At 46.1% G+C, this 27018-nt stretch overlaps 1 protein-coding gene across 1 annotated transcript in view; it reads left to right on the top strand.

Moving 5' to 3' along the window:
- Nucleotides 1-976: 976 nt before the first annotated feature.
- Nucleotides 977-27018, top strand: part of SNX30 (sorting nexin family member 30) — an 86868-nt gene continuing 60826 nt past the window's right edge. The window contains exon 1 of the mRNA XM_079791057.1: nucleotides 977-1374. Within this exon, the coding sequence (XP_079647183.1) occupies nucleotides 1219-1374 (156 nt within the window). The 5' untranslated portion in view covers nucleotides 977-1218. The remainder of the gene's footprint in view (nucleotides 1375-27018) is intronic.

Raw genomic sequence — 27018 nt, 5'->3', positions numbered from 1 at the left:
TAGACCACAGTGAATCCCAGCTTCAAGATTTGTGGTGAAACGGGACAAACCTAGAGTTTGGGAACAGATAGGGGAAAAAACGTGCTCCCTCACAATAAGCCACCCCTACCTGTTACATTGTTAGTATTGATTTGTTCTTGCCTGGACTGATAACCTCTACTGACTTGGCCTAGAGCAAACGCTGCAGAGGCAGGTAAGGTGGGAAAAGGAAGTGAACTTTCACCCCACGTGGCTGAAGCCATGCCTGCCTATCTCCACTCTGCTAGCAAAGAAAGCTGAGAATCCAGCTCAGCCAAAGGCCCGAAAGCACAAAAGCATGAAAAAGAGCTTAAATCTCACTGTTCTTTCAAAAAGCTTCAGTTCAGTCCAGGTGTGAGTTTAAAAGTCGTGTCATTGGTAGCACTCCCTCTCTTTACTTACAGATGTTCACTCATGAGGTTTAACCTTACAGAAACCCAGCTTAGCTGCAGAAGCAAGATGGCACGGGGGTCTCAGCGTGCATTTGAAGAAACCCCAGATCATCTCCTTGAATTGTTTGTTCTCTCCTTCGAGCCTAGTACTAGTCCTTTATGCCATTCCTATTATGGCTCATAATTCCTTCCATTTTGGGTTAAAGGCCAGAAGATCCCGACCCACGTGCGTGCTCCAAAGCCCCCATCTCCAAGCGTGGCTGCCCGGGGGCGCACCAGTAAACGCGGGTGGAATGGAACGGGCTCCTCCAACGTCTTTCCCACCTCCGATTTCCGTTAAACATCTGCGCTGGGCACGGCGCGCAGCCTCCGCAGGGCCGGTCTCTCGGAGGCGAGGTTGGACACTAGGAGGGCCGAGGCCGAGGGCTCCGGGCGCACTTCCTGCGGGGCGGCGGGCGGGGCGGGGCTGCCCGCCTCCCGTCCTCCCTCCTCCGGTTCCCCTTGTCCCCTCCCCTCCTTCCCGGGTGGCCCAGGCGCCGCGGGGGCGGGGCGCGAGCGGGCTGGGCGGCGTGGCGGTGCTGGCCGGCCGCCAGCGGCCAAGGTGCGAGCGGACCGCGGGGCTCGGGCGCGGAGCGGGGGCGCGCAGCGCGGAGCAGCCAGCCCAGCCCAGCCCAGCCCCGCGGGCAGAGAGGTGCCGGCGGGCGGCGGCGGCGGCGGCGGCGGCGGCTTCCAGCCCGGCGGGTGCAGGGCCTCTGACAGAGCGGCGGCCGAGCGGGGCCTCGGCCGCGCGTTCCGGGCGGTGCTCGCCATGTCGGGCGGGCTCCCCAAGGCCCTGCCGTCCACGGGGCCCCACTCCCTTCGCGACATGCCGCACCCGCTGGCCGGCTCCAGCAGCGAGGAGGCCGTGGGCGGCGACAGCACGCCCAGCCCGGACCTGCTGACGGCCCGCAGCTTCGGCGACAAGGTGGGGCGCGCTTAGCTGGGGATCGGGAGGGTCGTGTCTCTCCCCAAGGGGATGATGGTCCCCAGCTCCCGTGGGCACCGGGCCTCGCCCACCCTGGCGCCCCTTCCCTGGGGGTGGGGAGGTGGAGGCGCACGGCCGTACCCTCGCCCCCAGAGCCTTTCCCTTGGAAAAGGCGTTTCCTCTCTGCCGCCCCCGTGGGGTCGCAGCTGCGGGGAAGCGGGCGGAGGGGACGGGCTGGCCGGGCTGTGACTGGTCTGGCGCGCTGGTGATAGCTGGTGGGAGGGGTCCCGCCTGCGGGTCGGGGCCGGAGGCTTGCGGGCAGTGCTCGGCGCCTGTGCCCTGGGATGGGGTCCCAAGTCCCTCCTGGCGCATCCCCGAAGGCTGAGCTGCAAAGTAACTTGTAGGTCCCTCCAGCTGGCTGGGGCTGCCGAGAAGTACGAGCTAATGGTTTTCTGCAGCAGGTCTGGGCAGCTTCGGTCTCACTGCCAGCCCTCTCCCCCCGTCTGTCATGTGGGGAGGGATCTTTGTTTAGGTTTGTTGTGTGCCCGGAGAAGTCACCTGACTCAGACCCCAGCGGCGGGAGGAGACTCAGCTGTGGTTTTCTGTCTGGGCTCCCTTCACCTCTGACGGCCTCCCACACTATTTAGGTTTGGCAGACGCTGGTTTTGTGGTCGAGGGAAAGAGAGCTCGCCCTTTGACCTTCTTTGTGCAAAGAGAGGCTCCTGATTTTCTCTGAGCAGCGAAACCCTCCTGCTGCTTTGAGAGACAGCAGAGTCCAGGGGCGGGTAAGGGGCCGCACCCCCCTCCCCCATCGCCATTTCAGCTGTGACCAGGGCTTGAGCCGCGATTGTACCAGCGCTGCGGTTGACATTTATTACTAGTTGCAGAAATTAGAATTGTTCTCAACCCTGGTGACCAGGATTTCCTTCTCCTAGTAAAATATGAAATGAATTCCTTCTTGTTCTACTACTAAGTGAAATTAGGGAACCTAACTTTCTTTCCCCCTTAGATGGGAGGGCATGTGGTACAATTAAAAGGAGCATGCCTGCACTGAGCACTCAAAATATCTAGGGAGGGTGCTTGATATACCTTCTTGAGAGGGTTTGCAAAAGCAAAGAGTGGGGAGTCAGGGGAAAAGCATTAGGAGCAAGAAGACTTAAAAAGCTAATAAAGCCAGTGGATTGAGCAACTTGAGGTGTGTGTGAATGGCTCTTTGTTTTTCTTTATTTTATAGATTATAAACTATATGAAGGCTTATGCCGGTTGGAAATACCTTCCTCATATTTACCTCTCAATAAGAAATTGTTGAAATGACTGAATAATTTGTTGCTTTCTCATGGAAAGAGTAATTGTCCTATATCAGTGGTCAGCAAACTGCGGCTCGCTAGCCACATGCGGCTCTTTGGCCCCTTGAGTGTGGCTCTTCCACAAAATACCATGGCCTGGGCGAGTCTATTTTGAAGAAGTGGCGTTAGAAGAAGTTTAAGTTTAAAAAATTTGACTCTCAAAAGAAATTTCAATCGTTGTACTGTTGATATTTGGCTCTGTTGACTAATGAGTTTGCCGACCACTGTCCTATATGTATGTTGGTTAGGAACTGAGGTTACATCTTTCGATTTCCATCTCAGGTCTGTGTAGGATAGTGAATTAATTTATCTATTGCTGTGTAATGAATTACCCCAAAATTTAGCACCTGAAAATAGTACCTGTGGGTCAAAAATCAGGGAGCAGGGTAGCTGGGTGGTTCTGACTCAGGTCTTTCATGAGGTTCCCACCGAGCTGTTGACGAGGGTTGTGGTCATCTGAAGGCTGGAATGGGGAGTGAACATCCAAGCTCACTCAGGTGGCTGTTGGCGGCATTGGTTCCTCTCCATTGGGCACAGCAACTGGTTTCTTCCAGCAAGTGATTCCAGCAAGTGAGAGATCCCAAGACTCAATCCCCAATCTTGTATAAGCTAATCTTGGAAGTGACATACATGCCTCTGCCATATTCTGTTGGTCACATAGACCAATGCCGGGACAGTGTGGGAAGAGGGTATGAATGAATATAGGCACTCCTGTTTATATAATTAGCCAATGGCTTCATTATTTGTAGTTTCACTTAAAGTCACAGAACTGATCAGCAACATTAAGTTAGGGGTCATGGGGGCCATCTTGGCGGCTGGCTACTACAGATGGCTATTTTAAATATTTGCTTAATGGTCCACTTTTGGAGGACACCTGACCCAGAAGTGTGGGCATTTCACTAATAAGTACTGGGAGGACATATGCCCTGTACCACCAAGATCTTGTTGATGGACAGGAGGTCAGGATCAAGTCTAATTTCTGCTGGCTGCTTTTACAGAGACAGTTATATGGGAGAGACAGTTTTGAAGGCCTTATTATTAATTATTGATTTTTTTGGTTGATCTTTACCACAGGATATTTTTTCCATTGATTCTTTAAAAAATTTTTTAATTGATTTTTAAAGAGAGAGGAAGGGAGAGAGAGAGAGAGGAAGAGAAACATTGATGAGAGAGAAGCATCAATTGCATGCTCCCACTGGGGATTGAGCCAAAACCCATGTGCCCTTACTAGAAATCAAACTGGGGACGTCTTGGTGCATGGGATGATGCTCAACCAACTGAGCCATACTAGCCAGGCTCCATTGATTTTTTTTTTTTTTTTTTTTTTTTTAGAGAGAGTAGAAGGGTGAGGGGGCGAGAGTGAGAGAGAGAGGAGACACATCGATTGGGCCAGGGATCAAACCTGCAACCTAGGCACGTGCCTTTTACCAGGAATTGAACCTGAGACGCTTCGGTGCATGGGCCGACACTCTAACCACTGAGAACAATGGCCAGGGGTAATTATTGAATATTTAATAAGTCTCCTTAGCGCTGTAAGGAACACCAAAATGACATCATTCCCAAGGGTCTGATTTATAGTAACTCACTTTTCCTTAGAGGCTAAGCAATATAATTTGTTTCTCTGGGAGTCACATTTTCCTTGAATCTTGGCATGTGCATATATGTTTTCATAACTCTGGAGACATTTCTGTAGAGAGAAGCTGACAAGCATGAAAGGTGAACCAGGACCAGTGGAAGGAAGGCTTCCCTTTGCCCTGCTTTTTCTTGCCTGGGCAGCAGGCAGGGCAGGTAGGAACCTTGAGTGCTCCGGTTTGTCTTTAAAAAGAAGCCTATTCTGCCCTAGCTGGTTTGGCTCAGTGGGATAGAGCGTTGGCATGCGGACCGAAGGGTCCTGGGTTCCATTCCCGTCAAGGGCATGTACCTGGGTTGCAGGCTCAATCCCTGGCCCTGGTCAGGGTGCATGCAGGAGGCAACCAATGGATATGTCTTTCTCACATCGATCTTTCTCTCTCCGTCTCTCCACCTCCCTTCCACTCTCTCTAAAAATCAATGAAAAAGTATCATCGGGTGAAGATAAATAAACAAAAAAAAAAGAAGCCTGCTCTCTTGGCTTTTTGGATATTAGGGTTGTGATCCTGGATGCCTGCTTCAGAGTCAGTGCTGGGCTTGGAGAATGAGGATTTGACAGGCTGCTTACAGTGCAGGGTTATTATATCACGCGAGGGGAATTGCTTTCTGTGGGCCCAGGATGGCGCCATGAGCAGGGATGCCTTGTGTCCCGGTCCAGCAGACACGTCTGAATGGCCTCCGGGGTACTAGGAGGAGGGGAAGACCCTGGCCTCTCCACCCACAAGGTCTAAAATCATCCAAACCATGGAGTAATGGGAGGAACCCTTTCTGCCAAGAGTTGCTAAGACTAAGTCTTTTAAAGCCAGCTTAGCTCACCAGGCCTTCTATCGCTACATCCTTCATTTCCAGCTAAAATGTAAGTAAACCACGGGTCCATCTCTCTTTTTTCACTTTCATCTGCAAACCTGGGCTGCTTCTCCCTTGACTTGGTCTCCAACTCCCGTGTGCCTCCCCCAAACTTAACATCAATCCCGCTTAAGCCCCAATGGTGGTTAACACCCCTGCCCACATCCTCAGCCTCTTTACTGAACTCTTCCACCTACTTCCAGCCCCCTTAGGTCACTGCTTCCCCTGAAGTCTTTGAAATGGAGGTGTCTTTTCCTCCTGTACTCCACGTACATCAGGTTTAGGAGATAAAAGTTAGTGTCCTTTCTCTCCACGAGCCACGTTCTGCTCCTTGGATGCCTTTTTATTTGTTCACTCAGCAAATATTTGAGGGCCTGCTAAGAGTCAGGCACTGTTCTAGGAACTTGAGATGAATCAACCAGTTGACTCTCGCCCTCCCTGGGTAAATTTACTGTATCATGTAATAAATGCTATGGAAGGAAGAAGCAGTAGGGCAGGGAGGGGAGTGTTCAGGATCACTGGCCATGGGGGTGGGGATGCAGGTAGGCCTTATTGAGAACTGGAGATCGGAGCAGAGACGTGAAGGAAGTGAGGCAGTTTGTGAGTGGATGTCTGGAGGAGTGTCCAGGTGGAGGGAACAGCCAAAGCAGGGGCCTGAAGGCACATTTTCGGGGTGTCAGGGAATAGCCCAGAGGCCGGTGTGGCTAGAGCACAGTGAGCAATGGAAAGTCATAGGCTGAGGGTGTGGTGCGATGGGGGCAGACTGTGGAGGGCCTGGTAGGCCACCCCGAGAACTTTAGGCTTTACTTTGAGAGCCATTGCAGGGTCTTGAGCAGAAGGAGGGCATGGTTTGGCTTATGTGTTGAAAAGGATCAGGCTGTTGAATTGAGAATCCTTTATTTGACTATACTACTGGGTTAGGTTTCTTTTTCATTAAAAGGTCATAAACCGAAGGCAAATTAGCTCGTGTTGTTGAAGAGCCCCAGGTATCTGGCTTCAGGGATGGCTGGAACTAGGTATTCAAATGATGTCGGGGATCTACCACCTTCCTCTTGTCTCTGCGTTCTTCTGTGTTAGCTTTATTGTTAGGGAAGGGATCTGTTGTACAAACAAGCTTCACAACTACGGCAAGAAAGAGAGCACCTCTTTCCTCATAGTTCCAGCAAGAGCTTGGCCTGGTGTCTCGTGGACCTAAACTGGGTCAGGCGCCAAAGCCAATCTTTGTAACTCAGCTGGCTCTGACCTGACACCGGCCCTTATCTTTAGAGCATGGAGAAAGGAAGTTTTAGTATGTTCGTTTGAACTGTGAAATCTATATCCAAAGTATATAAAATGCATCTCTTTAATCTAAAGAATAAAATGTATCTGTATGGTTTAAAAAATAATAACATGAACACTCATGTTCCTATGCTCCAGGTTAAACTATAGAATATTATGAATATTTTGGAAGTCCTCTTGGTGCCTGAGGAGGAAAGAGGTGGCCTCCAAAGCAAAGTGAAGATGCTGTTATTAGAAATAGGACCGATGGATATTGAACAAGCAGAAACAACCAATGTCCATTGCAGACCTTCCACTACCTTTTTCTTCCCACTCCTGTTCGTTAAACTCTTCAGGCCTCTCCCTCCTCAACTCACTGTCTTCTCAAATCATGCCCTCACCTCACAGAACTCTATCCAAAATTCTCAGGATTTAAAAAAATTTTTTATTTTAGTGTGCATGTTTTTTTACCCTATTTCCAGTCACCTTCACTTCTTTTTTTGAAATCAACTGCCCTCTCCCATGGCTGCACCCTTGTATTATAACATCAAAACTGTTCCTGCTCAGAGATAATGCCATCAGATGCCATTTTTACTTGCCTTAGACCCTCTCCTCAGTCAGTAGTAACTGACTACATCTGCTCTCTGACCGCCTGCGTTCACCTACCTCCTTTATAGTCCATGGCTCATCTGGTCAGTTGCTCCTGCCACTGTCTTTTACTCAGTTTCTTTGCTTTCCTTCTTTTACACCTAATCTGGGTCATCCCATTTGTTCATGTCTTTTGCCTACACCTCGGGCTGAAGATACCTTGAGAATTCCTGCCCAAGTAAAACCACAAATTCCAACTACACTTGGGGCCTCTGGCTGGGGACTCCTATCTTTCCACAGTAGGCCCCCATTCAGCACTGTGGCTGATCTCAAGCTTTTCTCTGCTCCTCACACCCTTCACCCCTCTACTCCACCCTTCCTTCTGCTAATGGCCTCGTTCTCTAGCTCAGAAAAGATAGAAGCCATAGTAAAATAACTTCACCAAAATACAGCATGTTCTGAGTCTGCAGCCATCCTTGCTTTCTGCCCCCTGTTGCAGAAGAAGAGATTCTACGTGGATCCTGGACTCTACAGCCCGCCCCTCTGGCCTCTTGGGGACCAGACCCTGCTCTGTTGTCCTCCTGCCTCACGATTTCAGACTCCCCATCAACTGGCTCAGTCCCGTCAATATTTAAACATTCAAGCTGCTGTCGTTTCTAAAACAAAGCAGGAGTGAAGAAAGCTCTGCTTCTCTTTCATCTCCTGCCTGGTTTTGTGACTCCTCTTCAGAGCCAGACTTCTCGAGAGAAAGGTTTGCTCCTCTTGTCTCTACTTCCTAACCTCTGGCTTACTGGCCAGCCTCATGCTGTCTGGTTTCTGACTTTCCTGTTCTGGGCTTCTCGTGACTTCCTTATTGCTAAATCCAGTAGATGCCTCGCAGCCCTTATCTTACCTGACCTCTTGGTTGCACTTGATCCTGTTGACTACCTCCCTGCTTGAAACACGGCGCTGGGCTTTGTGTTTTGGAGAGTGCACTCTGGAGCCAGGTTGTCTGGATTTGAGTCCCAGTTCTACTACTGACCGTCTTTGGAACAGCAAATTATTTTATCTCTCTGAGCCTCAGTTTCCTCATCTTAAAAGGGGGATAACAGAGGTACCTACATCACAGGGTTGCTATGGTAATCCATTGAGTTCATTTCAAAAACACACGACCGTGAGAGTGTCTGGTATATAGTGAGCCTTTCATAAATGTGAGATGGCGGTGGTTGTTTTTATTCCTAGCTTTTCTGGTGTTTTGTTTTGTTTTTGCCAAGTCTTTTGTCAATTTCTGTATTAGTTGCAGTCCAGTCAGGAAATAAACACCACTGTAGGTATTTCAAACTGAAAGACTATAATGCAGGGAATTAGTTACATAAGGGATGGAAAACATGAGAAATCTGGCAGAGGACAGAGCCGTAACCTGGAGAGCAGCAGTAGCAGATTGAGAAGCAAGTGGAAGCCAAAGGTGTCAAGATGACTAGGATGCAGTTTGAAGTCAGGAGTTCAAGACAGAGTTGCCAGAACCCTGCAAGTTGAAAGCCCACGAAAACGTCAGGGCTTAGCACAAATGGTGCCTCAGGGAAGCTCTTCTTTATTATATACTAGAGGCTCAGCGCGCACGGAAATGTGTGCGAGTAGCTCACTTCTGCTTGCCACAGCTGGCTGCCCCTCCCTCCACCGCTCATAGCTCTCCACTGCTCGTGGCTCTGCTAGTAGCTCGCACCCCGCCCCACCTGCCACGGGGGCCGCTGCTCCTTTGGTCCTGACGGCATGATGGCTACAGGCCTTTTATATAAGAGAGGCAGAGGTCGAGGTCAGAATTTAGACCAAGTAGATATTGACAGTCACATGGAGGGAGGAGGTCATAGCAGTTTGGTGGCTTAGGGGGAAAGACTGATTTGAGGGAAGGTCTTCAGGATAAGGGAGAATTGAGTGTTAGTGGAGTTTATGGAGAAGAAGCCACGTTCTATGATAAATAAGAGTCTCTCAAATGAAAATAAGTACATAAATAACAGCTTGGCAAAAGTGTGCAGATTCATGTATTTGGGTTTGTTTACTTGATATTAGAGGGGTCATTTGCTGTCTGACATCTGCTTTGTCCCAGATGTGAGAATTCCTTGTTTTGACTGCCACAGCAAGGATCGGGAATTCTTGTCCTGTGTGTGTGTGTGTGGTGGCGGGGGAGGGGGGGTAGGAGGGGGGGGGAGGAGAGTGGACAAGGGTGAGAGGGATACACAGAAAAAGTGTTCAGGGCTCCTGTTTGCGAAAAGGCACAGAGGAAGGAAAAGCGCACAGCGTGTTTGAGTAGCAGGGTGCAGGCACTATTCAAAACCCATATTTCTTGAGCATCTGCTACGTGCCTGGCTCTCTGCTAGATGCTGGGAATGTTGAAAAAGATTTTAAAAAGGTCTCCCTTGAGAGGGCCATGGTCCAGTGAAGAAGAATGACATATACACAGATGGTTGTAATAGAATATGGAAGATGCTAAATATATTTACTACCTCTATGGCCGCGGGTGAGTTTCTTAGCCTTGTACAGTAGTCCTCGCCCTTTATGCGAAGATTTGCTTGTCGCAGTTCGTTACCCATGGTCACTGCAGTCTGAAAACATTAAAATTTCTCAGCATCTTCTACTCCTGACATATAACCTATTGACACTGTGATGGCTCCCTGATCTAGGATCACCCAAAGCAGCTGATCCTCCTTCTGATCTGACATGGTCAGGAGGTCATTATAGCCCAGTGGTCGGCAAACCACGGCTCGCGAGCCACATGCGGCTCTTTGGCCCCTTGAGTGTGGCTCGGCGTTAGAACCACTTCTTCAAAATAGACTTGCCCAGGCCGAAAACCGACTTCTGCCCATGGGCCATGAAGTTTCAGTCGCACTGTATGTGCGCGCCCGCACGTGGTATTTTGTGGAAGAGCCACACTCAAGGGGCCAAAGAGCCGCATGTGGCTTGTGAGCCTCGGTTTGCCGACCATTGGTATAGCCTAATGCTATCCCCGTGCCTACGTCATTCACCTCACTTCATCTCATCACGTAGGCAATTTATCTCATATCATCACAAGAAGGGTGAGTGTTGCCCTAACTGGTTTGGCTCACTGGATAGAGCGTCGGCCTGTGGACTGAAGGGTCCCAGGTTCGATTCCGGTCAAGGGCATGTACCTTGGTTGCGGGTCCCCAGAAGGGGATGTGCAGGAGGCAGCTGATTGATGTTTCTCTCTCACCGATGTTTCTGACTCTATCCCTTTCCCTTCCTCTCTGTAAAAAATCAATAAAATATATTTTTTTTAAAAAGAAGAAGGATGAGTGCAGTGCAATAGGATACTTTGAGAGAAAGACCATAGTCTCAACTTTTATTACAGTATATTGTTGTAATTGTTCTATCTTATTAGCTATTGTTAATCTCTTAGTGTGCCTAACCTTTATCATAGGTAAGTATCTATAGGAAGCAACAGAGTATATACAGGGTTTGCTACTAATCGAGGTTTCCGGCACCCCCTGGGGGTCTTGCATCTTATCCCCTGCAGATAAGGGGGGGGACTGCCATAATGCCCAATGTCCACCATCTAAATTTTGGATTATTTTTCAGGGGTGCTCTGAAGATTAAATGAGTGTTTAAAATAGTGTCTGGCACACAGTAAATACTATGGAAATGCTAGGTGTTGTTACCTCCAAAGCAGACCCAGGGAAAACATTTAATTTAACTGCCGGTAGTTTGAGAGATGAAGGGGTGAGACAGGGAAGGGAAGGCAACCAGTGAAAGGTGTTCCAGAGCCGGTGCTCACTGAGCAGAGCTGGAGCTGTACCCCCTGGGGCCCCTGGGAGCCTGTATAGAACGTGCACCTTGGTTATCCCTACCCCAGGTCAGGGAGCTGGGGTTCAAACAGCAACCCTGTCGGTTGTTGGTTGCGCACTGCTAGGTGGGGGTGTTTGGGCATGAATCCCCAAGCACTTTCCATCCTGCCGCATGAGTGAGCAAAGCAGGCTCAGCGGCCAGAGGAAGCAGTCAGGCCAAGAAATGCAGGTGCTGGCAGCTGGAAGTCAGGACTGCGGGCACTGAAGTGGCCAGGCCAAGAGGGTATGGGTGGGACACAGACATCGTCTACGACAGTTGTGAAAATAATACACAGGGAAAGAAGTAAGGAGTGACCGTGCTGAGGAGGATGGTGACTTTTCCAAAGGAGATGATGTTTGAGTTGGAGAATGAAGAAGTAGATGTTTTTACAAATGGGCAGGGAAGGAAGAGTATCTTAAGCAGAAAAACCAGCAGGTGCAAAGCTTGGCAGTGTCCGGTTGCATGAGTGTGTGTGGGGTAGTGGGCAGGTGAGCGATGTGGCTGGAAGGGTAGGTAGTGGGCAGGTTGTAGTCTGAAAGGGCAAGTAGTAAAGGCTTTATCCTGCGTGACTGGGAGGCCAATTGTATTTTAAGCACGGAAGGTGCAGGGCCATACTTGTGATTGGACAGGTCACTGGCTGAGCCTCTAGCCAGGATTGGGTGGGCGGAGCCAACAGGCAAGGACTCCGGGAAGAAGGCTGTTGCAGCAGAAAGTCAGGGAAGACAGTTTCACTAGGGCTGTGACTTACTGGATTCAGGGAGTGGAGCGGTCAGGAGTTTGGTGTGCAAATGATAGAAACCCAACGGCACTACATTGTTCTCAAGGGTCACCAATTGTTGTGGCATGTGACAAAATGTTCTTCTTTTTAAAGACTGAAAAATATTCCATTATGTGTATATACATTTGCTTTATCCACTCATCCGTTGGTTGGCTATTGTGAATAATGCTGCATGAACCTGGGTATGGAAATACCTCTGCCAGATCCTGTTTTCAGTTCTTTTATATATATGCATACCCAGAAGCGGATTGTGGATCATATAGTAAATCTATTTTTTAAGAATTTTTATTGATTGGTTTGAGAGAGAAAGAGAGAAACATAAATTTGTTGTTCCACACATCCATACATTCACTGGTTGAGTCTTATGTGTTCCCTGAACGGGGATCGAACCTGCAACCTTGGCGTATCGGGATGATGTTCTAACTAACTGACCTGGCAGGGCCTAGTAATTCTCTTCTTACTTTTTTGAGGAACTTCCGTATTGCTTTTCATTGTGGCTGCACAATCCCACCAACAGTGCATGAGGATTCCCATTCCGTTCTTACCAACCCTTGTTCTTTTCTAGGCTTTTGATAGTGGCATTTTAATGGATGTGAAGTTATGCAAAGTTTTGTGTCCTTTGCACATAACTTTGAAAGTTTGATGTAGACCTGTTTGTCTTATTTTTGCTTTTGTTGCCTATGTTTTTGGTGTCACATCCAAGAAATCATTGTCAAGTCCAATGTCCTGAAGCTTTTCCCTTGTTTGTTTTTGTTGTTTTTCCCCCAGGAGATTCATAGTTTCCGGTCTTAGGTTTAGGTCTTTAATCCATTTTGAGTTAATTATTGTAAGTGGTATAAGATGAGGGTCCAAGTTCATTGTTTTGCATGTGGAGATCCAATTTTCCCACTTCCACTTGCTGAAAAGACTGTCCTTTCCCCATTGAGGGTGTATATACTTTTAAAGCTCATTTCTTTCCAATATTAATAAACCATGTTATGTTAATATTTGAAGTGCTAAGTGTATGAGCAACTTCTCTGTACTGTGCACTGTATAAGGCCTTACGTTCCTTGGGAGTTAAAATATCCAAATTCCGGAATATATAACCTGGGTATATATATAAAAATTAGCCTGGGACAGGTCAGGTCTCAGACGTTCAGATAAATGACACCTTATTGTAATTAGAACAAAAGTGGTTATGGGAGGGTTGTTCTACGACAGAAATGGAAGCCTAGGCCTTCTTTAGAGCTGTTTAAGCAGGGCAGAGGTGGGTTCTAGGTAATTGGGCTTGTCATTCTGCTGGCATCGGCATCTGTGCTGCAAAAATGCAGCGTCGCAGCCTTTCTGTGCCCCGTCCGGGCAGGAGAATCGGGCTTCTTTCATGGCTCACACCAGCAGTTGTGGAGGACACTTGGTCTTTTCCTTCCTCCCGCAGAGATTTATGTGGGCCTGTCGTGTGCTATGCCTGAAGGGTACATAGATGAACAAGATGACCTCACCTTCCCGGCACCCGAGATCCAGGAAGGGAGACAGAAGAGGTGCAAGTGAATAATTGCACTTTAACATGACGATAAGGGTATATTATGCAAAATGCCATGATGGTAATCAGAGTGATTACTTTGCGTTAAAAGAAATCCTAGAATGAAGCATGTTTGAAGGGGACCTTGGGTTCTCTATAATAGGCAATAGCTACATTTTGTCTTTTAAATTAATGGTCAGTGTAGGATTTTCAATGACAATTTGAATAATTGTTTTCTGGTCCGATTATAATGGGAAGTTCTTTACTACTCAGCCCTTAGATTTTATTCTATGTGTGTTAATCCAATGAATGTTCGTTACCAGTATATCCAGAGTTGGCTACAACATTTGTGGGGCCCAGCACAGAGATAAAATGCTTGTCCCTTGTTAAAAAAGTATTAAGAATTGCATGATAGCAGCAGTAGCCCGTGTGATCACACAAATTGCACAACCATGAGGTTGGCCCGGAGAGTATCCTTTGGAGGTACTGGCCTTCAGGTCCAGTTAAAATCACCCTCACCCATTCGGTGTTCTCGTTCAGGACTGTTTTCATTCTCTGGGTTTGCTTGCAGTGCATCGGGGGTCACAGGGCTTGCTCCTCCATTCTGGATTGACGTGGAGTTTGCTGGGAATACCCATCCTCTGTCAACATTCTAGCAGTCCCTGTTTCTAGAAAAACTTACTGTGGTCTCCTCTACGCTCAGGTTTTCATGTTTAACATGTACTTGGGACTGCTTTTCATTTTTCTAATTGTTGCTGCTTCTCTTTTCCTTTGTTCCGGTCTCTCCCTCATCCAGGGTGTTCAGCACATGGTCCCTCAGTTACCGCCACCCTCACCTACGGTGGAGGCAATAGTACTGTGTCTGTACTCATTACTGACGTTTACAGAACACTTACTTTGGTTGGGAGCACTCTCCTGTGGTGCAGTTACTATCTCATTCCCCTTTGACAGCTGAGAAATGTAGGCTCTGAGAGGTGGAGTATCTTGTTCAAGCTCCCAGAGCTCGAAGAGAGTAAGGCTGGGTCTTTGTAACTTCAGAGCCCACTCTCCTAACCACCACTGCTCCAGAACTGTCATCCTTTCCCTAACCTCTCCTTCCCTTTTTTTTTTTTTTTTTTTTTTGCGCACTTAAATGCATTAGTCACGGTCCTATACAGAAAGCACAGTCCTCAGGCCAACAGGGATGAAACCAGCCTCTACTGCATCTTAGCCTGTGTCTCTTCCCTTATTTCAGTTTCTAGCCTTTTCAGTCTCTTCCTCCTCATTGTATCAGTCTGCCTTGTTAGAGCAGTGTCCTAAGGCTCAGTGCCTTCTGCCCGCTCACTCTTCCCATCCCTGCCAGGCTTCTCGGATGAGAGGTCTCTGTGCACTGCTCCCATCTGCCTCGCCATCTGCCCGCCTCTTGCCTCAGCATCAAGCAAGCCCCCCGGTCCAGGTTCTGCCCCTGCCACTCACTGCTCACAGGCCGTCACAGTGGCTGTAGAATCCCAGGTCCTTGGAGCTGCAGAGGCCTCGAAGTGCCTGCTTAGCATCTGTGGAAATGATCATTGGGCTTTCCTGCACTAATCTTTTAATATAATTAGTTGATCTCTTAATATTGAACCATACTTATGTTTGTAAGTCCTACTACTAGGTTTGCTAATGTTTTATGTGGAATTTTAGATTTATTCTATATTTTCTGTTTATTATGCTATTTTTTTCCTCCCCTTTCTCCATTTCCTAATTTTGGGTGGATTGATCAAGTGTGCTTTGTTCAATTTTATTTTCCTCCAAGTTCTAGTTCCTGTTTCTATTTGACTAATGCTTATAATTGTATTTTTCTACATAGGCATGATTTAATTAGTGTCTGTAACTTTCTCCAGAACAAGAAGAGGCCTTGGGCTTGCTTTTACTTCCACTCCTTTGAAATCATTCAGAATTGGAGTTCCTGATTATGATCACTCTTTTAAAAAAAACTAATGCCCCTTCTATTACATGAAATCTTTCTTAACAGCTGTGTCAAACTTCACAGTAACGTCAGTGCTCCATTAAACTGTTTCTTAAACAGCTTTATTCTGATTTAGTTTTCAGTGTGCTACATTATGCCTGTGAATAACGTAAGGGAAGTAGAAACCCTGGATTATATACATTACATAACAACATTGAGTTGTATGCATTACTCTTTCATTGTCTGAATGGCAGTTTGTCTGAGTCTCCCCCTCCCCCTCCTTTAAGGCTAAATAATATTGTATGTATATACTACACAGACAATTATTTTTTTGGGAAAAAAGGAATAAAAATGTTTTAATTTTGAATTACATCAGTAAGTTGAGTAATTTACATTGTAGTACTATGTGGATACACATGATCATTATCAAATTAAGACCTTTCCAAATACCCCACTAACCCTCACTCATAAGTCCTTGAAAATAGTATAGAATTTAACTTAATGAGATGCATGGTTGCACAAAGGTAGAATGGGGAGACTTAGTGGCTAGAAGTATTTGACGTTATATAAGCCTTTGACTAAAGAAAATAGAACGTTAGTAAAAAATGTGCATATGGCATGTAAATTTAAGTGGTTTATTTAAAAATATTCAATGTGTTGGGGGTGGTGACGGCCAGCAGCCCATCTGAGCCATTGGCCAGGGAAGAGGCAGAGGTGGAGGGTATTGCATCCCAGTGGGAGGCTGGCAGGGGATGTGGGGGTCTTTGGAGGGATTGGGGGTTCCCCGTGGAACCACCCACATATATATTCTTACTAAGAATTCTTGATATATTCTGTATACAAGGCCTTGTCAGATAGATGCATTTTCTCCCAACGTGTGTGTGTGTGTGTGTGTGTGTGTGTGTGTGTGTGTGTGTGTGTAACAGGGAGATGGAGAGGGAGGGAGGGAGATTTTTTTTTTTTTTTTTGGTGTGGGCAGTGCATTCACCTGGCACAGAATTCAGAAGGAACACACACTCATCTGGTGAGGAGTTTCCTTTTGCCCTTCCTCTAGCAGCAGGTCCCTCCCCAGAGGCCACCAGTGTTACCAGTTTCTGAAGAAACTTTCTAGGATGTATGTTATGCATAAATATGACAATGCATAAAGGTAGTCTTTAAAAAAAAACTCGTGGTCCCTTATACAGTGTTTTGTACCTTGCTTTATACAGCCGTAGATCTTGAATATTGGTTGCATATTGGTCCCTAGAAATCTTCCTTCTCCTCCACTCCCTTCCTTTTTAACAATTGCATCGTTTTTCTTTGTTTCAGTTGGTTCAGCACCACAGTCCCAGATGAGAAATCTGTGCCAGTGATTTTTTCCCTTCTTAGTGTACTCTTGCACATATCCCTTGATTTTTCTTCTTAAATTCAGAAAGTTCACCAGCCTGCTGGTATTTAGGTGTATATTTTTCTTAGGTATTTCCACTGAAACCCTTTCATTTTTACTGCTGTGCCTATATTCTATTCATACTTCATTCCCTTTTTCTGGAGAAAAGACTTCTTATGGATATTTGGGTCTTAGTCTCTCCTTTTTTTTTTTGGCTTCATTTTTTGGAGGGCTCATTTATTGCATTATATTTTCATTCTGTATATTGGGAGAATTCCTTGACTTGATCTTCTGGATGGTGGATTTATTTTTCATTCCATTCCATTCCAATATTTCTACTTTTCTATTTAATTGACATTTAACTTCACATGATAAGTTTAGCAATCATATTTTTGGACCTGCTTTCAGAATGTGATGTCCAAGATGGTGATCTTAACTTAGGGCAGGAATTGACCACCTGCCCTAGTGACCTGGACTAAAGAGCCCCGACTTTCTAGTCTGCACATGTGGGGCTCTGTTGCCTCTACCTTCTCGGGGAGGCACATGCTGTTGCTCCCAGCAATGAGACTTGTTCTTGTGCCACCACTGGGTACATGCCTGTGTACATACAAGCATGTATGTACGTGTGCTCAAAGACTACAGTTCGTCGGCCTTTGTCCTGACTGAAGTTTGGGCTGAGTTGGGGTGGGGGCAAGCCCAACCATAGCCCCAACCCCCTTTGGTTAAAAAAAGAAGGTTATGAAAGAAGTTCTGGAGATGGGTGGTACACAGTGTGAATGTACTTAATTAACACTACTGAATTGGACACTGTGCACACGAAAGGGGCCACGTGCTGAACTGAGGAAGTAGGAAAAGAGCTGCCCTGCAGATGGAGAATTTCACAGCTGATCCGAAAATGCTCTTCCTCTTTTGTTATCAAGTTGCAATCAAAACTCAGTGTTTGCTTCTGTTCTCAGCCACTGTCACTCCAGACCCTTCCCACGTTCAGCATTTCTCTCTATGGCCCAGTTAGGTCTTGGTTGCTCAGCTCTGGCTGCATTTGATTTTTTTTGGGGTAAATTTGATCCTATCTGCTGTATCTCTTCCTGAAATTCTTCATAATTTTTTTTTTTTATTGAAGGACAGTAGCCACCTCTGTTTTATGGCTTTTTAAAAATGGATTTATTCTCATTTTGATATTTCTTTTGTCATTTTCTTGGAATTTGGAGTGGCACAAGAGTCAAACCCAGGACTCAGCCCCTCACCGTGTGGACTTAGTGTCCCTCATTCCTGTCTCTGGCAGGGCTGTAGCTGCCTCTCCAGCCAGTCTCTCTCCTCATCTGTGCTCCTTCCACATGACTTTAATAATGGCAGCAGCTATGGAATGGAGTGTTTGCTCTGGGCCGTCTATCATGTCAGAACTGATTGAATTGCTCTTTCATTTTGTACCCGCTGTGTTCCAGGCAGATGTTGTTCTATTTATGCATTGCCACTTAGCAAGCCTCTCCCAAATGAAATAGGTTAAAACACACATTTATTCATATTTCTTATGATTCTGTGCATTGCCTCAGCTGTGTGGTTCTTGTTTGGAGTCTTCATGTGGTCATAAGAGAGCTCAACTGGACTGGATGCCTAAGATGATGCACTCGTGGCTGGCAGTTGACTCAAGTGACATCTCCATGTGGCTCAGGCTGCCCAGAGCATGGTGGGTGGGTCCCTAGAGGACGTGTCCCAAGAATGAGCATCCCAAGAGACAGGAAGTGGAAGCTGCTGGGCCACTCGAGGGCTCTGCCCAGAATTGGCACAGCATCACTTCTGCGTTACCCTTTTGGCCAAAGCATTCACAGGGCCTGCCCAGATTCAGCAGGGTGGATTGATACAGACCCCGTCTCTTGACGGGCAGCAGCCCCGTCACATTGATGGCATGTTCAATAGGGGATATTGTTATGGCCGTCCTTTAAAAATTACAGGCTGACATAGACACCATGCTGGAGAGAGAAAGGTAACTGATACCAGGTCCATAGCACCTCGTACCGTATGTTTCAGTGGCAAAGGCAGGTAGACAAACAGGCAATGGTAGTGCAAATTATAAGTATTAGGAAAGCGGTAGGCACAGGGGCCTGATGAGAGCATTGTAGGGGATATCTAACCCACACTCCATGAGTGTTGGCAGGCTGGGGATGGAGAGGTCTGTTGAGAAGGAAGGCATCTTAGTGGGGATACTTGGAGCTGAGTCTTGAAGCACAAACGGGCAGTAACTAGGTGAACAAGGAGGAAGAAGGCATTCAGAGCTTCCATTTCCTCATCTGTAAAACAGGGATAATTTATCTGCCTGCCTCAGAGAGTAAGTGAGGGAAAATTGGTGCACTGCTCAGTCAAGCCCTGCGCAATGAGTAGGTTCTTCAACTCTCACTCCCATCCGTCTCTTCCCTTGTCTGACCTATCCTTCAGCACTGAACATAATCCTTTCTACATGCTCACTGGTGCTACAGCTGGAGAAACAAAGGCTAGGATAAGTAACAGCAGGGGAAAGAATGATGGAGAATGGACAGAGTCCAGGAAAGGATCCCCGAAATGGAGTTGATGAGGCTGGTTTTGCTACCATCCCCTAAAGCAGCCCATCCATCACTCCATCACTCCTAAGGAGCACCCTACGAGCACACTTGACTCAGAACCAACTGAGGGCCCTCAGAGGCCAGGCCAAGATTTCACAGAATCTGAAGGTAGACCCTACTTTTGCTGTAGTTTCACCTCTCAGCACATGGGCCAGCAGCAACTAATTACTTGCCAAACCTCACTCTCCCAGCAATGCTCCCCAACCCCCATCATGTCTCTGTTGAAAGTATTACATATGTAGCCCTCCCCCTTGGCCCTCCTGTCCCCTCCCCACGCCTTCCTTGCACTATTGTTTGTCCATGGGCTATGCATATAAGCATATAAATTCTTTGGTTAATCTCTTCCCACCTCCCTCTAAACTCTTGACTTGCACTTTTGGAAGCTGTTACCTTCACACCAAAACCCTAGAAGAATGGGTTTCCTGCCTTTTCTGTATGGACTCCTCCCTTGGTGTGGTAACACCATTGTGTTTAGGATTAAGCACAGCGTTTGGCTGACGGCCATTTGTGTCCTTCCCTTCCTTGGGGGATTTTGAGGACTCTGCTTTCCTGGGGCTTGAATTTCATAGTAAGATGAAATTCACTGGGTATAAATATCACCATCTGCTCTTGGTCACAGCCGACAGAGGAAAGGCGCTTGGGTCGTTGAAGACAAATGGTGATATCTCCTGCATTTTTGTCCTTGGCATTGACATTGATGACACTTCAGCATGGATGAAGATGGAGGAAGAGACACCGGTTCTACTGTCAACATTTTCTCTTTAGCTAAGGTTGATCAACCAGTCACAGAGTCCCCTAACTACAGTATTGTCATCCAGCCCACATTCTCTTCTGGGTTACACAGTCCTTCCTTGTTCTTTTGGATCTGAACACAGCTTTGAAAAAGCCATTTTGTTTTGTTTTGTTTTGTTTTGTTTTGTTTTTCTAAGTAAGTTTTAGTATGGTAGAGTAGAAACAGAGTGGCTTTAGAATCAGAGGTAATCTTTTTAATCTTTGCCCATTTGATGGGAGAAGTTTTCATTTTGTTGTTTACTATTGATGTTGAACAATTATTGTTTATTGGCCATATTTATATCATTTGTCCATTTATGTATCAAACTTTTTAAACATTGGTTTTCAAAACCTTTATTATATTAAAGCAATCAACTTATATATGTTTAAATCCTTTTCCTAGTTTGCTGTTATCTTTTCATTTTTACTTAATTGTATCTTTTTGACATAGAGAAAAAAATTGTTTAATCTGTTAGTCTTTTTTTTCTGTATGGATTCTACTTTTGGTTTTGGGTTTATAAAATCCCTTCCAAACACAGGATATTATATACTATTCATGTAAATCAGGACTCATCAAATGAAGGCCAAGAGGTCAAATCTAGCCAGCCAGCGGTTTTGTACAGCCCATGAGTTAATAATTTTTAAAACTTTTCATTTTGAAATAATTATAGATTCATAGGGTGTTATCAAAATATGTGAATAAGAAGGTCCCAGGGGCCTTTTAGCCAGTTTCCTCCAATAGTAATATCTTGTATAACAATACCAGGAAATTGACTTTAATGCAACCCACAGAACTCATTCAGATTTCTCCAGTTCTACGTGCACTCATTGTGTTTGGGTGCATGTGTGTATTTCGTTCTGTGCACTTCTGTCACGTGTGTAGGTTTCCGTATCCATCACCACCACAAACAAGGCACAGTCTGTCCCATCACTACAAGACAAATAGAGCTGTTAATGGTTTCTGGTCCTTCACGTTGGCTCTTCCCTGGAGCTGGCGGGCTCTTGAAATCCCGTGAGTGAAGTGGCTTGATTTCTCTCTCTGACCCTGGCGCAGCAGGAATTGTTGGAAGAGACACATGAAGGATTGCGCATGACCAGGTGCTGGTGAAGATGAGAGATTAATGTGGCGGGTGTGTGTGTGGGGGGGTCTCCTGTCCGGTAGGTGCCTGTTTAATGAAATCTCCTGTGACAAGGGGCCAGGTGGTGGGAGGCCACTGGCCTCTGCTTGGCCACCCTCGAACCTCCCTAGGCCTGTTCTCTTGTAGAAAAATAGGGATAATAAAGGTCATCTCCTTTAACCTCCCCCACCTTCGAGTTATTTTAAGGGTTAAATGAGATGTAATGTGTAATGCTTGCCCAATGCCTGGCAGAGAGTGTGAGCTTAAAACATTTAATTTCTTTTATCTTCCATGACTTTGAGATTGCTGTGAAAAGTATGGGTTTTTGTCCCCAAATTCTTTAGCATTTCTTAGCCCCAATAGTTTGCTTTTTACTTGGGGTTGTGCTGTGTTTTTGAGTTAACTTGGAGCCCAGGCTCCCGAGGCGCTCAGCTGGCCATCTTTTGCTCTCTGCTCTGCGGGTCTTTGGTTCAGATGACCCAAGGAGGACCCTCTGGCCGTGTCGGAGTCCGGCCGTGATGACAGCCGGTGGGCTGTTTGGTCCTCTGGCCTCCTTAAGTGGACGATGGTGCAAAATTCCCGGTGCGAGTTCCCACAGCGAGGGTTGCTGGCTTGTGACAGTGGAAAATGACTCGAGTCAGGTGTCGGTGAAGTGGATGACTGAAGGCGAGGGGGAGGAATCCGCTCAGAGGCAGCTCCCACCTGGGTACGCAGCGACCTTGCTTTAGGCCTTTGCGGAACACGGTCACTTTGACAGGACTTCCCTCTTGTCCTAACCTCGGGCTCTGTGGATTTCAGGACAAGCACATAGGGCTGTTGAATTTGGGTTTACTTCGTTTTGTTAGAACTGCAGCATTTCTTTTTTTTTTTTTTTTTAAATATATTTTATTGATTTTTCACAGAGAGGAAGAGAGAGGGATAGAGAGTTAGAAACATCGATCAGCTGCCTTTTGCACACCCCCCACTGGGGATGTGCCCGCAACCAAGGTACATATCCTTGACCGGAATCGAACCTGGGACCCTTGAGTCCGCAGGCCGACGCTCTATCCACTGAGCCAAACCGGTTTCGGCAGAACTGCAGCATTTCTAATCCTCTGTAATTTACCTGTGTTTGAAACAGATTCCCTGGTATGGCCAGACTTTGTTTTTTTCTACCTAGAAAACATTCCTTAGAGTTTCTCAAGCCAATTTGACATTAATGCTGACCACACTTCTCATCTGTCCTTTCCTCCTCAGGTCCCATGGGGGGAGGGGAGAGGGTGCCTGGACCACTATAATAGCTCCCTTAAAGGATCCCTCTCTTATCTCTAATCTCTCCCCTTTTTATTTGTTCTGTGTACTTTTTCAAAACTCTTTTAATCGAATTTATATATAATTGCCACTTACTTGCTTAAAAGCTAGCCATTGCCCAGGAGGTCCACCTCAGATTCTTCAGATCCCTCAGAGTCTGGAGCTAATCCCCGGTGGCTCAGGTCTGTGGGGATGACGTTCTCCAGCTGTGCCTGCCACAATTCTGGGACAGTTTAGTTTTGCTGATGCAGTTGCCCTCCAGGAACGCCTTTCTCTCCCAGGGAGTGCTTGTCTCTGTTTATAGTGGGCTTTCACAGACACGCTCCAGAATCTCCACACGGCCTACCTCGCCACCTGCCCAGTGCTCTTGGCATTAGACAGCGAACGCTGGTGTGTTCGTTCACCTTGTATTCTGTTTTCTTATGGCTGCAGAGCTGGTAGGAGAGCTGGAATTTAAACCCAGGCCTCTGCCATCCTAGGAAGCCTTCCTCCCAGGGCAGACTTTTTCTAGACTCTAGCACAGCAGGTTTCTCCTTATGCATGTATTTATCACTTTATATCACGTTGCTATTTGTCCTGGGTGAGTGCCACACCCCTAATACTTGATTCCTCCAGTGAATTCCTTATCAGCTTGCATTCCCCTGCATCTAGAATAGTACCTGGCCCTCAGTGGGAACTTGATCGGTGTTTGTTTAGATGAATAGGCGAATGAATAGATATTTTTTTTCCATATCCTCCAATTTGTGGTTTGTGGGAGTATAGCATTCTGGTAATTAGGCTACTTAAATCTCCCATTTGTTGGAAAACATCTGTCTTTTGGTCTAATAGAATAAATAGAAAGTGATCATTACTTTATCACATTTCCTCCGCCATCTCAGAGACATGATCAGGTTTTTCATTACTTGGAGAAAGGTGCTTAAAACGTTTAATTATGTATATTATAGAAATGTTTTTAGAATATTCCTATATATTTTTGTAATACATATATTATTCCTTTGAGCTAAATTTTGTCAAACCAACAGCTAAACCCAGGAGTGGCTTTGAGGAAAGTTAGCTCTCCTCCCACCATAGCAGCCTTAACTAAAAAAATAGTAATATTCTTCACTTTGGACAGTTGACATTTTTCTCTCATATGTGAAGTGTAAATAAAAGCATCTTGAGAAAGGCTTGCTGTTTACTGATCTCTTGTAAATTGGCTTCAAAACAGGCCTCCACGCCTCCCCACATAGATGGGTACCCAGAGCCACCTCCTTTCTGACTCTGTTTTAACCTCATAATTTGTAGGCAAATAAGTTTGTAAGATTTTTTTTTCTTCATCCATTCCTTGACTTCCTTCCTTCATCGGTTTCTGTCCCTTTTCCACCTGTACTTGGTCTGAAATCCTTCCACTTGCCCTTGGGCACAGGGCTGGTTTCTGCCTTTGAGCTCAGGTGAGAGCTCAGACCAACCAGTATTAAGTGTAAGGCCTTTTTCTTCCATGTCCTTCCTGCCTCTTTTCTGCTTTCCCTGTCTGGTTACTTGTTGTGAAACTCTTTTGAGCAGTTCTGTTCTAGAATGTTTTAGTCCTGCTTTTTCTTTTACTTTTTACTGTTTAGACTATGATCAGACTCTTGCTTGTTGAGTGCCTCCTCTCCCCCAACCCCAGTCCCTCCAGCAAGGAATCAAGTAACCATGGAAATAAAAAGGAGTCCCCACATCCAGTCTGAGCCATGTCAGTAGTAACGTGGGAATTCGATCTGGAGCTGCCAGGTAGCCAGGTGGATCTTGAGCCTGGAAACCCATCTGCATTGTGGGCGGGAGGCAGGTACGCCTCAGGCTTCTGAAAAGGATGCCGTGGGGAGACTGTCTCAGGCTTTGAGGAGTTCCACGGAAAACATCTTTGTGGTAAGGCGCGGAATCCAGAATCAATACAACAGTGTTTAATGCCACAAAGCTGGTATTGGGAGAACCCGATGCATCCAGTAGGAGGGAAAAATGAAGGGAAATATTTCTTCAAGCAAGTGTAACCTATTGGGATATAGTCACATATTTCCTTCTAATTTAACAAGTTCTCAGCCCCGGTTAGTTTTAGGTTTGGGTTGAGGGTTTAAGGACATCCCCACCCCCAAAGGTAGGGTGTATGTGTCACACATGATGGAATGGGAGAGTATTCTAGAGGGCACTTTGAATTTGGGCAGCTCATGGAATTGAAATGTATATCTGTTTCCTCTTTTTAGTTTAGAGAGACGGTTAGAATCTGCAGTGTCTAACTTTCTTTCCTCGCAGGTATTTTTAGGACTCTAAAATGACAGGTTCTCTCTGAAGGAAGATTCAAACTTGCATGCTCGCATGCAGAACTTGCACATCATCCTGGTGCGAGGTGCCCATGGACCCCAGGGAAAGAGTCCCTGTTGTAGAGGCGCTTCAGATGATTTCTGAGGCCAGGACACCTTTAGTCTCACTAAATGCACAAGGCTCTTTTGAAGCACAGATGAGTGGTGTGGGAGTTGCTATTGGCAGTTGCTATTTGTGGTCGAGTCCTGCCCTATTCTGTTCCTCACTTGAGTGGTTCCTGTTTCTGAAAAGGTTTGGTCTGGGGTGATGATTCATCAACAGGCATTTGATCACCTCGTACACATTCAGCTTTGTATAGTATAGTCTTTTGCCTAGGTCTTTGTTCTGAACACCAAAAATGCCCTTTCCTTTAATTTTTAAAAATGTATTTTATCTTGTTTTATTTTGTTTTAATCCTGGCACCCAGACTACATCCCAGACCATTCAAGTCAGGGTGGAGCCTAGGCATCAGGATTTTTTTTAAACTATTTTTTTTAAAATCGGTTTTAGAAAGAGAGGGAGGCAGAGGGAGAGGGAGGTTGGGGAGAGAGAGACATTGATGTGTGAGAGAAACATCGATCAGTTGCCTTCTGTATGCACCCCAACCGAGGACTGAACTCACAACCTGGGCATGTGCCCTGATTGAACCAGTGACCTTTCAGTGCATAGTAGATACTCAACTGAGCCACACCGGCCAGAGCCTTCCCTTTAATTTTTCATAGGCATCTTATTTCATCAAACACTGAGTGTGTTTTGTATATTTAGGGCAGTGTCAGAAGGCAGCACAAAAACATGTAAACTAAGACCAGGTATTGTAAGATGAACAAGTAGCACAGTTAAGAGGTATCGGAGACACATTCTCCTTGAATGTGTGTTTTTGGGGAGGTGTAACCCACCTCTTTAGAAAGCTGTCTGCTTGGGGTTTTGAGTCCCCCAGGTGGCATGCACCTACTTAACCAGCAATAGAGGCAGAACCCACGTGTTGTGGGTCTTGGTTACCATTCAGTTAGGGACAAACTTTGGAAATACCTCTCCTCCTTCGGTGGCCGTGATTTCTCAGCCTGGGATATTCATGCCATGGTCTCTGCCTTGCTTTTCCATGTGGCAAATTTACTCCTTCTTCTCAAGTTGCCAGAATCCTTTGTTTGCTTCCTGCATTGTGCCTGGAGCTCTATTATAACCCTTTTGTGTTGCATCATAGTTAGAGGTTTTCGTGTCCACATGCCCGGCTAGGTTGAGTTATTTAGACACAGATGTCATACCTTTTTTGTTTGGTAGCCCTGCATTGGCACTTTGGCTGATGTGTATTAGGTGTTCAATATGTACTTGAAATAGTGGGTCCTCCTTAGAAGGGATGGAAAGGGATCATGTGTAAGTTCAGCTGAGAGTGGGGGGAATCTTTGCTCACAGGAATCACAAGAATGTCTTGAGAAGCGATTGCTAATCTGGAGATTCTTAGAAAAAGCTAGGAACAGACACTGGGTGGACACTTAGCCAAGGAATGTGAACTTGTGCTCTTTCATTTGGACCTCACTGTGATCTCATTGGAGGTGTTGTTTTACATCGGGCCAATGAGTGGATTTTACTTGAATGGCAGGTTTACTAATAGAAAAGTTAGGAAAACATTTTCTGTTCCAAACAACTTTATTAACTTACAAACAAAGCTTTAAAACAGGTGGTCTCTTAACCTGGGTCTAAAGAATAAGAGTCTTCACCTCATAAGAAATGGTCCAGAATCTAAAGCAGGAAAATATGACTTTTCAGGGAAGATGCTAGAAACCACAGACTGCTCAGCCTTGGGAACTTAGAGATACTTGTGCAAGCATCCTTGGAGGTTTTGGAGAATATTTGAGATAGGGATTCCAGAGTGGGGGTGGGAGGGAAGGAGGACTGAACTTCCCACTAATAAGCAAGAAGGGTCCCATAACATAGGACATATCATTATGATGCATTAGGATAATTCTACAGAAATAAATCCCCACACCTTAAAACTTTATACTGTTTATCGAAACTATTTCCTATCTAGATTTTTAAAATGATATAGACATTTAAGTAATTGTATATATTAGTTATCCTTACCGTGGTAATTAGCGACTCCCGAAATTCAAAGGTTTGCAGCAATCATTAATGTCTAAGTCCCCCTACGTGTCGGTGGCTGCAAGTCAGTCGCTGTGGCTCTTTTCCACAAGACTCTCATTCTGAAGGAGCAGCCCTGTTGGGGCCATGCCAGTTTCAAGGCAGAGGAGGGAGAACAAGAGGGCTGGTAGGATCATGCAATGGCTCCCATTGGGTGAATGTCACATTCGCTTACGTGCCTCTGAGAAAGTCACACTGAAAGTCAGTGGAGTGGAGATGTGTCCTGCGGGCAGTCACTGGGCAAGAGAAAGAATGTATAATCCTCTGAAGGGAGTTAATAATTGCAAACAACGATACCGTCTACCAGATAGTTTGTGTCCTCTCCTTGTGTCACTGAATTGTTTAGTATATGATTTAGTAAATACTTTACA

The sequence above is a fragment of the Cnephaeus nilssonii genome (assembly GCF_951640355.1).
Source record: "Cnephaeus nilssonii genome assembly, chromosome: 14".
NCBI lineage: Eukaryota > Metazoa > Chordata > Mammalia > Chiroptera > Vespertilionidae > Cnephaeus > Cnephaeus nilssonii.
This window is presented reverse-complemented; position numbering and strand designations above follow the sequence as displayed.